The sequence below is a fragment of the Talpa europaea genome (genome assembly GCF_964194135.1).
Source record: "Talpa europaea genome assembly, chromosome: 14".
NCBI classification, from domain to species: Eukaryota; Metazoa; Chordata; class Mammalia; order Eulipotyphla; family Talpidae; genus Talpa; species Talpa europaea.
The window spans coordinates 69,493,993-69,504,528 of record NC_140082.1 but is presented as its reverse complement, the minus strand read 5'-3'; the positions used below and the strand labels follow the sequence as shown (position 1 = coordinate 69,504,528).

Below are 10,536 nucleotides of genomic sequence, written 5' to 3'. Positions count from 1 at the left end.
CCTCCCACGGCTTTCTCCCTAACTGGTTTGGGAATGGGGTTAGAATGTGCAAAACAGGATTATATCTACCCCTGCAGATTGCGTCACAAGTACATTCTGCAATGGACTTTATATTATTATGTTTTCATTCTCAGGTGAGAATTTTATTCCGTTAACATCAGAATAGTTAAAACACTTTGACCTGAAGTTTAAAGAAATGATCTGTATAGGACTGGCTAACAGTGACGATAACTGCAAACAGACAGTGAATGTATACACTTGGTGCTAAATGTAATGCTACAAATTATCTCATTCATAGCAACTCTAAACTTTAGTATTATCATCACAATTTTATTTTTTTAAGATTGATTTATTTATTTATTTATTTATTTATTTATTTATTTATTTATTTATACAAGCACTGGGTACAGTCAGAAGCACGAAAGGGTGAGAGGATTCACCAGAGCCAGAGCGGGTAACAGAACAGGTAGACTGACGAAATACACTGCGGAGGGGAGCAGCGGGCATGGCAGGAGAGGTCTGTCGCACCATGTGGGACCCTTGCTGGTGGCTGGGGATCAAACTGGCGCTGCAGAGGCTACAGGCAGCTTTGCAGCCCAGCGCTCAATCGCTGCGCCACCAGGGGAGGCCCTATCATCACAATTTTAGATGAAAAAAGTCCAGGACTTAAAGAACTTATGTAGATTTTCCCGGGCCATTTGCTTAGAAGGTGGTGCAAAGACAATCTATTTTAACTTAAGACAGTTGATTCTAAACTACATCTATACCTGTGCTCTCCACAATGGAGGCTGCTAGGCACATGAGCAGATTAAAAATTTTAATTTAATTAGTTAAGACTAAATAAAATAAAATTCCATTTCCTCAGCCACATTTAAAGTGCTCAGTGGCCACATGTGACTTGTGGCCACCACATGGGACAGAGCAGAGAGAGAGTATTTCCTTTGTAACAGAAATTTCTAATGGACAGTGCTGCTCTAGGGCTAAAGTAGGGAGAGAGAGAAGAGAGACTGGGGATACAGAATAGAGCAGTGGCCTGGGGAAGGTGGAGGACAGACTTAGAAGAGGAGGTGTAGCTTTGGCAAGGCTCAGGGCCAATTTCTGCTCTGAGTCTGGGTCTGCTCTGAGTCTAAGAAGAAAACAGAGAAGGGGATGTTGAAGACATTTGCTCTGAAGACTGTGATCTTGTCTAGGGATGGAGAACACGAGCAAAGAATGAGCAGGGGCCAAGTTGAGGGCTTGGCTGAAGTCACAAAGATCAGAAATCATCACTGCATTAAGTGCAAACACTCAAGAAGGACTGATGCCCAGCTAAGGGGCTTGGCCATGATCAAATATGGTATTTTCAGTGCTACCTTTTATTTCATTGTTTCAAGAAATATTTTCCCAGTGCCTATGAAGTGTGAGGCACTATTCTAGGCACTATTCTATTAATAGAATAGATAGTAAGTGGTAGTGACAATAGCAGGCACAACGTTTCTTTCATGGAATATACTGTTGGGACTTTGTTGATTAAATATCCACAGAGCCCCCAAGTCTGCTATGGACCAAGGAGAGGCTGGTGCTCTAGAAGGGTTATGAGAGCATATAGTAGGTGTAGTAGGTGATGACATCCAGTAAGGGAGGTCAGGAGAAGCTTCCCTTGAACCCAAACTTGAAGAAGGGGCACCATTCCATGTAGAAAGGAGGACAGTTAATGACTTTGCCCAGAACTGTGATCATGCAGAAATTTAGGCAGATGGGCAAAGGCACCTTTGCAAGTTTCCTGCAGAGGGAGGTGGTTGCTGAGATTCTACTCCAGCCCTGTGTGCCGGTGACTTTGAATGAAAGAACACTATGCTGGCTGCTGAAAATTCCCCATAGCATAAAAGAATGCTGGATGCGGAGGCTGGAATCTTAGTGGGCTGAGGGTGCCTACCCTGCTGACAACATCAGCAAAGGATGCACAATGCATAACATATTATAGTACATGCAGACTCAGCAGGCACCACAAATCATCCATCACCAAACTTCAATTGCAGAACTAACTTCCCTTACTTAGACCTTTCTAAAATAAATTTCCTTTGAAATTAAAAACCTAGGCTCGGGGCTTCCCTGGTGGCCAAAGGAGTTGAGCACAGCACTGTGAAGCTATCCACAGCCTATGCAGCATGAGTTCAATCCCTGCCAGCCAAGTTGCTAACCCACATGGCTCAGCAGACCTCTCCTGTCTCACACGCTGCTCCCCTCAGCAGTGTATTTCAGTAGATCTGCCTATTCTGCTTCCCACTCTCTCTGGTGAATCCTCTCAACCCCCACACCTCTGGCTTGTACCCCTGTTCTTGAATGCATAAACAAATAAATCTTTAATAAAAATAAAAATCCCAGGCTCAATATTAGTCAAACAGAAAAAAAAAGAATTAAAAAAACTACACATTTGTTTTTAAGGTTTCAATAAAGCACATTCTTGGGTGCTATCAATCACAGTATCTGTGATAAAATTTCAAAAACAAATAACTTTATCTGTGGTTCCGTGTTTCTGTGCCACTTTCATGTAGTCCTGGAACTAGGCTTGGAACTAGTTCTGTTACATTACTGTTGAAGTGAGTAGCTTTCAGCTCTGTAAATATCAAGTCCTGCCTTTCTTCATAAGAATTGGTTAATTACCATCTCCTGCTCTTAATTGCAGTAAGGTTACAAATGTGAAAAACATCAAAATCCTTAGAGGCAGCAAAACCTACAAATGCAGCAAAACTTAAAACCCCATCCTGCTCTATTCCACACAGATTTGCTCTGGTTGTAATTATGCAGCACTAGAGCAGAAGGCCATGCCATAGAGGTTAGGCCTGAGGGTGGGGCTTCCCACTGCCCACTCTCTTTCTGATCTTGGAATTCTCTTTCTGTGCCTCATAGAAGAAACATGTTGTGGCAGGATTTACATATAAAGCTCTTAGAGCAATGTCCAACACATGCTCAATATGTCAGGCGTCAATTTTACACACACAAACTCTTACGCACATGGAATATTTGCATTGTGAGTAAATGATTTGTTTCCATGGGAACTTAACTGTTATATTTCCAGGCTCTTACTCCACTATTTTCTTTTTGTAAAAAATAGAAATTTATAGGCTACAATTTTCATTCTTAGTACTGCATTAACATAAGTTTTTCCATTTACTGCCCTGAGGGTTTGCATAAGATTTTTTTTTTTTTTTTACACTGCTTTACGGGTCTGGTATTTTTAATGAGTGTGTATCTTGAATTCACATGTTGAGAGTGGCCTTGTTCTGTATTCTGTTACTTTGGGGCATCTGTTTTCTTGTATATAGGGAAAAAATGGGAGTTGGTGTAAAATAACTGAATTCCTGTGAAATTATACTGCAAAGCTGACTTTTGAAAATTAATAATTTACCCTATCATCTAGTCACTGAGAAAAAATATTATCTTCTGACCCAAATATTATCTTCTTAGAAAAGGTGGGTTCAGAGCAATAAATTTACATAAAATAAAAATTACCTAGATATTGAAAGCTTTTACTTACAACATGAATATTAGGGAAATTTAATTATCTAGAACAGTTTTATCTAGAATTATCTAATCTAATTATCTAGAAATAGACCACGATCTATATTATATATACATATCTATGCAATTTTTAATTTACTAGAAGCCACATTAAAACAAGTAGCAAGAAACATGTGAAATTAATTTTGATGATATATTTTAATTAGTCCATTGTATTCAAAATACCATCTCAACAAGTCACCAATTTGAGATAGTTTTTTTTTAGTAAGTTTTTGAAATCCAGTGTGCATTTCATATAATACATTGCCACAAGAACTACTTACATACAAGTGCTTATCCTCAGATGTGGCTACTGGTTGTCCCAGTGGAAAGAAACACTATTTCTCTATTTTATTTCTCTCCTTTGGCCATCCAAGAACTAGGAGCTTTGCTAAGAGATTGAATTTGAAGTCACCACAACAGCTAATCATCCTTCTGAGGAAGGGACCAGAGCACACTTCTATTCTGTAAAATTAATTAGAATTGTGGGGTCAGAATCCATTCCCTATATTTCCAAAGTCTCACACAAATGAGGAAAAGAGGTCCAGGTCCTTTGGCAGGAGACCCAAATTCGGAGGCCTCTGATGCAATACATTAAGGATTTTTCTGCCAAATAAAAATGAGGCTGATTATTCTTAGTCTCACAGCAATGATTGGCACCTTAGCATTTGCAAAACATCTCTTTAGTCTCCTCATGGAGGAGCTGACTGAGGAGTCCCAACTTGTCACCTTCCCAGGGGTCTTAATCAGATGCTAAAGAAACAGGTGTAGAAGACTGGCCTTCTGAGGCCTGCCAGGCCCCTCTTTCCATTTTTTTCTGTTTCATCCAGACATTCCTTGTACTGTTCTCTGTGGATTTCACTTGTTATTACAACTTCCTTCACTCCACTTCCAAGAGCGCTGCTTTCAAGACACCTAGATTGAGACCTCTTATCACTGACACCACATGCCCAGGCATCCAGGTTAGGAGCCTTCTTTCTCCAAATCGAATCTACCTTCAGATCCAGTCCCTTGACCTCTGAACCGTCCCTTGAACCCATCCCTTCCTGTCCCCCTGCCACTATCCAGGTGATACTTCCTTCTTGTTTGTTTGCATTACTGACCCGACCTCTGGAGTCCCTGTCTCTCCCATTGTCCTCCCTTTACTCCCTATTTTATTTTCCACACTGCTGCCAGTGTAAGCTTTCTAAAGTGTAGATCCAATCAGGTCATTATTTTGGTTTCAAAATATTTATTGCTGCCTCACTGTTATCTATATGTTATCTATATAGATGGTAGATGTCAATCCTTTTTTATAAGCAGAACCCCCAATTTTTTCAATGAGGGGTTAGCAGGAATCCCAGGATATAAAACAAATAAAACCTGAGCTGTTCTGTGTGGAACAGGGACAGAGATCACAGATCCTGACCTAAAGTACTCCCTCCAGGGCCCATGGTAGCTTCAAGGAACCCCTACTCTTCTGGACACAGCTAGAGCACTACTGCCAAGTGGAAGGCCTGTGAGTCTTGGTCTGACACTCCAGGTCATATGGAATCAGGGTCAAGTCCAATTTGGCAGGTCAACACCTGCCACTCCACTGCACATTCCTCGGGTCCTACTACACAAACCCACAAGACCCAATGTGCCAGGCATTTTTGAAGCTCCATAATGTAGCCTTGGAACTCCTCCTGCCTGGCATGTCCTCCTACTCACTCCCCTGGATGAGATCCTACAGGCCCTCCCAGGTTTAGCACCAATGTCACCCTGTATCAACCTTCCCTTATAAACAACCCACACCAACTCCTTTATGAACTAAGCTCTCTCTCAGGAAATCCAATTAAAGTTACTATTTAACATTTACTTACCACATCTATTTCCTGGAGATGTATCTGCTAGCAATATTGTAGGCAAGGGCCCTAAATTATCATTCTAATTCTAGTCCAGACTTCCAAGAAGATAAGACTATATCCTGCATCGTCACAGAGTGAGTTGGCCTCAGTTTCACCAAGAGCTCTGAGGACCTTCAGAGAAGGCAAGAAGCCAAAGAACCCTGCATTAAGAATGGAAGTCCTTGGGTTCTAACTTTGGCTCTGCTCCAAACTAGGTCTTTTACCACCAGCCATGTGCTGCTATGATTTTAGTGCTCTTGGCATAATGATTACAATAATTCTAGTGGCTAATATTTATAAGGCAGCAGCTCATGCCAGGCACTGTTGTAAGTTTTTTCATGAATGAACTGATTTTTACTTTATAGAATGAAAGCTGTAGTATTTACTAGACAAAGCCCTTTATCCAGTTACATCTGGGGCTGAAAGATATTACGGATCATCTCTTGCAGTACTGAGGAAACTGGCACTCACAGGTGAAAAGGACCACTCAGGTGACCCAGCAGGTGACAGAGCCTGCTAGTAACTGCTGGCTCTGCTGTGCTGTGCTCTCACCCACACCACACTGCTTCTCTGGGACAGGAGTTGGACTGGCACTGGCCAGAGTCACATTTGGAGGTGCAAAATGTTTTACAGCACTTGATGATCTAGGAGAGCTATGTTTTAGCTATAATAAAGAGATGTATCAGCTATCAGCACAACTCAGTTCATGCCTAAACATTTCCTAGTTATTCCATTTGAAATTTGATTTTTTAAAAAAAGTTGCCACCTAGTAAAAATTACAATCACAAAATAATTTCTCTAACAGGTATGAGTAGTGTGCCATTAGAAATCTAAGCAGAAACAATTTCTTATGCTCAGCTATAGATGTGCTAATGACTGTACTTGAAACCCCTGGAGCCAGAATGGGCTCCTGGGGAGGCTCAGTCACTCTAGTCCAGGCTGCTACCACTTGGCTTCAAGGACACTGTCACCATGACCCTCTGGTGTAAGTCTGATCATAATTTTCTTAAAAGCATGTCATCTTAATCAGCTGGTGCTTCTATAACAAAACACCATAGACCAGGTGGCTTAATAGCAGACATTTATTTCTCACAGTTCCTGAGGCTGGGAAGTCCCCTAAGTAAGGAGAGGGGGAGGGAGGGAGAGAGAGAACATATTTCCTCTTCTTATAAGGACACTAATCCCATCATGGAGCCCCACACTCATGACTTCATGGAAACCTATTTACCTCCCAAAGGCCCTACCCCCAAATAATACCACACTGGGGATGGGTGGATTAGACTTCACTATAGGAATTGGGGGGGGGGGGCACAAATATTTAACCTGTAACATGTGCCTCAAATGAAAGTTCATTTCCTAAGAAGCAGCTTGATATCGTGGGAAAAGGAGAGAAGCTGAAGTCAAAACTCCTGGCATTGACTGAGTGACCTTTGGGAAAACCAGAGAATATGGCCAAGCCTCACGCCCTCTTAGATGTTCTCAGCGCCAGTGGCCCTGCCTGGTGGGGGTTGTGAAACTCCAATGAGATGTGAAAAGGACGGGGGTGAGTATTCGAATGCTCACTTTTCCTATCTAAGGGGTGACCATAACTGGGGAATGTTATCCAGAACCCTTACCTCTCTGTACCCCAGAGAAGAGCACAGCACAGGGTGAACACAGCAGCCTGGGAGAAGCCCCATGTCTTTCACGTAGCCCGCTTTGTGCAGCCCCTGCCCCCACCTTTAAAGGTAACCCTTGACCTTCCCTACAGCTCCCTCCACCCTGGCTCTGCCCTAGCCTCCTTCTAGTCTGCCTCCTTAGGCCGCGGGCGTTGAGGGGTCCCAGAAAGACCAAGGCAGGCGGTGCAGGGCAAGGACTGCGGCACCGCCTGGCTCAGGCGCATTGTGAAGTGGCCAGAGCGTCACAGGCGACCGGGAGCCCCAGAATCGGAGGGCGGGGCAGGTCCCCGCAGCGCGCCTTGGCAGCCCAAGGCCCCTGGCCCCGACGCTGGGCGCCTGGAGGTGGTATGGAGGGCTTTGCCCACTTCTCCCCGCCGCCCTACCCAGACCTGTGGGGGACTTCGCCGCCCCGCGGAGAGCGCACTGCTTCCGCGCGGCTGAGCTGGCCCCGGGCGCAGGCAGAACCCCGCCTGTGCTCCTGGGCCCGGACTCCCCGCGAAGGGAGCGAGGCGGCAGCGCACTGGCAGCCCCAGGGCAACGCACCCACCCCCTGGTCTCGCGGGCACCGGTACCACGACCTGCCGCGGGAAAGCCGTAGCCTGACCGACCTGGCCCGGAGGCCGCCGCCACGCGCGAGGAAGCACAGGTCCCGCTACCGGCACCTGGAAGATGCCTGCAGGGAGACAAAGACCAAGCCTCAGTCCCAGGAGGGCAGTCAGCACACCCTCACCTGGCAGGAGCAGCCCCAACAATCGCCTCTCTACCAGCATTTCCCTGCAGCCCTGGGAGATTCACCCCCACCTTACCCTGAGGGCACTTACTCTCCCCTGAGTGACACTTTGGGGGTGGAAAAGGCGCAAAGTGGAGATCAGTGGGCTGTGCGGGTCTGCAGAGCACAGGGTCTCAGGTCCCTTTCCTCCGTTCCCACCGAGAAGTCCCAAGAGTTCAGAACTCCCTCCGCTTGCGGGTACACCCAGAAAAAAGAGATCAGTGACCTGGTGGAGTCATTAGCCAGTCAGTACTCCCAGCCTTCAGTCTCCAGCAAGGAAATGCAGAGCCAGATCCTCAAGCATAAGCTGGAAGAGGTGGTATTGTCCTCCAGAGACCAGAAAATTGTGGCCCTAGTGCTGACCCGGCTCAAGAAGGCCCAGAAGATGCGGGAGCTGCAGCAGCAGGCGGCTGTAGCCTGGGAGGAGTTGAAGCAATCGGACCAGAAGGTCCAGATGACTCTGGAGAAAGAAAGGAAGCTGCTGCTGCAGGAGAGCCAAGAGCAGTGGCAGCAGGTGGAGCAATGCAAGACTCGGTCCAACAGGGAGCAGCAGCGTGACCGACAGCGGGACAGCCGAACCAAGCACGCCACGCACCAGAACCCGTGGAAGGCACAACTGGAGGACCGAGAGAACCAGCGCCAGGAGACGTCAGAGAGCGCCCATGCTCTGGACAAAGTGAACCAGTGCCATAAGCTGGAGAAGGCCCGTGCCCAGGTCCAGGAGAACCAGCGCCAGGAGAAGCTGGAGAAGGTCCACGCCCAGGCCCAGCACCGGAAGCAGTGCCAAGCGCAGCGCTTGCAAGAGCAGGAGAGGATGCTGCAGGACCTGCAGGAGTACGACAGCCTGCAGCTGCAGAAGAGGCTGGAGCAGGCCAGTCACAGGAAGCAACTGCATACGATGGAGACCCAGGCGAAGGTCCAGGAAGCCAACCTTAGCTCCCTAGTCAATTATCAGGCCCGGAAGGTTCTCATGGACTGCCAGGCCAAGGCGGAGGAACTCCTCAGGAAGCTTTCCCTTGAGCAGAGTTCCCAGTGGTCCCAAGAGATCCAGCAGAGCCTGGTGAGGGAGCGTCACCGAGAACGAAGGAACAAGGCCCGGAGGGAAGAGGAACAGTTCCAGCAGGTCAGGTCGCGCGCGGAGGAGTTAGAGGCACAAAAGAGGATGCACAGGCACTTGTTGGTGGAGCTGGAGGACCAGAAGATCAGGCAGGCCAGGAGTAACGCCCACAAGAACATCAGGGACAAGGTGCAGCATCTTCGGGAGCTCAGCATCCTGCGGGAGAAGAACCATCACATCCTGAAGTTGAAAGCCGAGAAAGAGGAAAAGTGTCATATCGAGGGCATCAAAGAAGCCATTAAGAAAAAGGAGCAGAGGATGGAGCAAATCTCGCGAGAGAAAGATGCCCACTTCGAGGGCCTCCATAAGATCTCCCGGGCCTCCAGGAGAGACCACCGAAGAGCGACCCCTAGCAGCTACTTTGGGGGTCTTGCGCGGGAGGCCCAGCTCTCAGCCTGTCAACAGAGAGGGGGCTACTGAGAACCAGAGATAAACAGCTCACAGCCCAGGCGACCAGAAAGAGATGTGGCAGGGTGATCCAATTTATAATCTGGTTATAATTGAGCATTGATTTTTTTAAGTATATAAAATAGCTACAATTTCCTCTCATGAATTAGTTTATTGATTGACTTGGATAGTTGAACGGATAGGGAATAGATATTGGGGGTTTTAAAGGAAATTACTTGTTTTTGTAACTTTTGATTTAAATAGAAAATATTCATTTAGATCTCAAGTAATCTTCAAATCATCATGTACTAATGGAGGAATGAGAGAAAAATCTATTGTAGGGGATACAGTTTTGTGTCATGTTCCAGAACCTAGGAAAGGGTGAAGTAGTCAGTCATAAGAAATGAAAAATCTCAAAGAAGGAGAGATTTCTGTAAGCTAGTAGATTTGGACATACTTGGGAGTTTGTAAGGCACATGAAAATTTTAAAGGCCTGCAGTAAAATGGATTTGTTTAACCTATCGTTTTCACAAACCATGAAACCTTCTTTTTCTCAGATCATCCCATGGAATTGTTACTCTGTGAAATGTTTTTGGAAATAGTTCCTCCCGGATTGTGAACTTCTTTGGCCTTTTCTCCCTGTGTTGATAGGAAGTGTCCCTAATTCCTTCAACACTACTGCTAAGACTATTCTACCACTGCCAAGCTATCTAGAGCTCACTGGAAACTATTGGATCAAATTCTCTTTTTCTTTTTTGTCAGTCCTATCTAGTCTTTTGGAACAAAATTCTATTGGAATTCTCTTCCTCTCTGTTTCCCCTCTATCTCTTCTGAGGAAGATATATGATGTCATTCTGTCTACCCACATTGTATCTAATTAACCTAACCAAGCTCCAAATGAATTACTAAGCATGATTCAGTAACCTGACATTTTTAAAATAAGAAGCCAGAAGCTAAGTAGAATTTAACCCATCACATCTCAAAGTCTCCATGGAAAAATTCTAAAAATGTTTTACTTAAAGGACTCTGATGTATCATTTATCTTAGAGAAAGAATAAGCCCCATTTGAAGATTTTTGCCTTAATAGTATTTTTTAAATGATGTGAAAGGTAACCTGGTAAGGGATTCTGTTCAGAGTTCATTGTGAGATGCACTTTCTCATATAATGGAAACAGGGACCCTCTTCTCTATTTGTAA

General features: G+C 45.4%; 1 protein-coding gene across 1 annotated transcript; it reads left to right on the top strand.

The window, feature by feature from the left end:
• Positions 1-7,413: 7,413 nt before the first annotated feature.
• Positions 7,414-9,372, top strand: CCDC185 (coiled-coil domain containing 185; the record flags this gene model as incomplete). Its single annotated transcript, XM_084254056.1, has 1 exon — positions 7,414-9,372. The coding sequence occupies one exon, from the start codon at positions 7,414-7,416 to the stop codon at positions 9,370-9,372; it is 1,959 nt and encodes a 652-aa protein (XP_084110182.1).
• Positions 9,373-10,536: the final 1,164 nt, after the last annotated feature.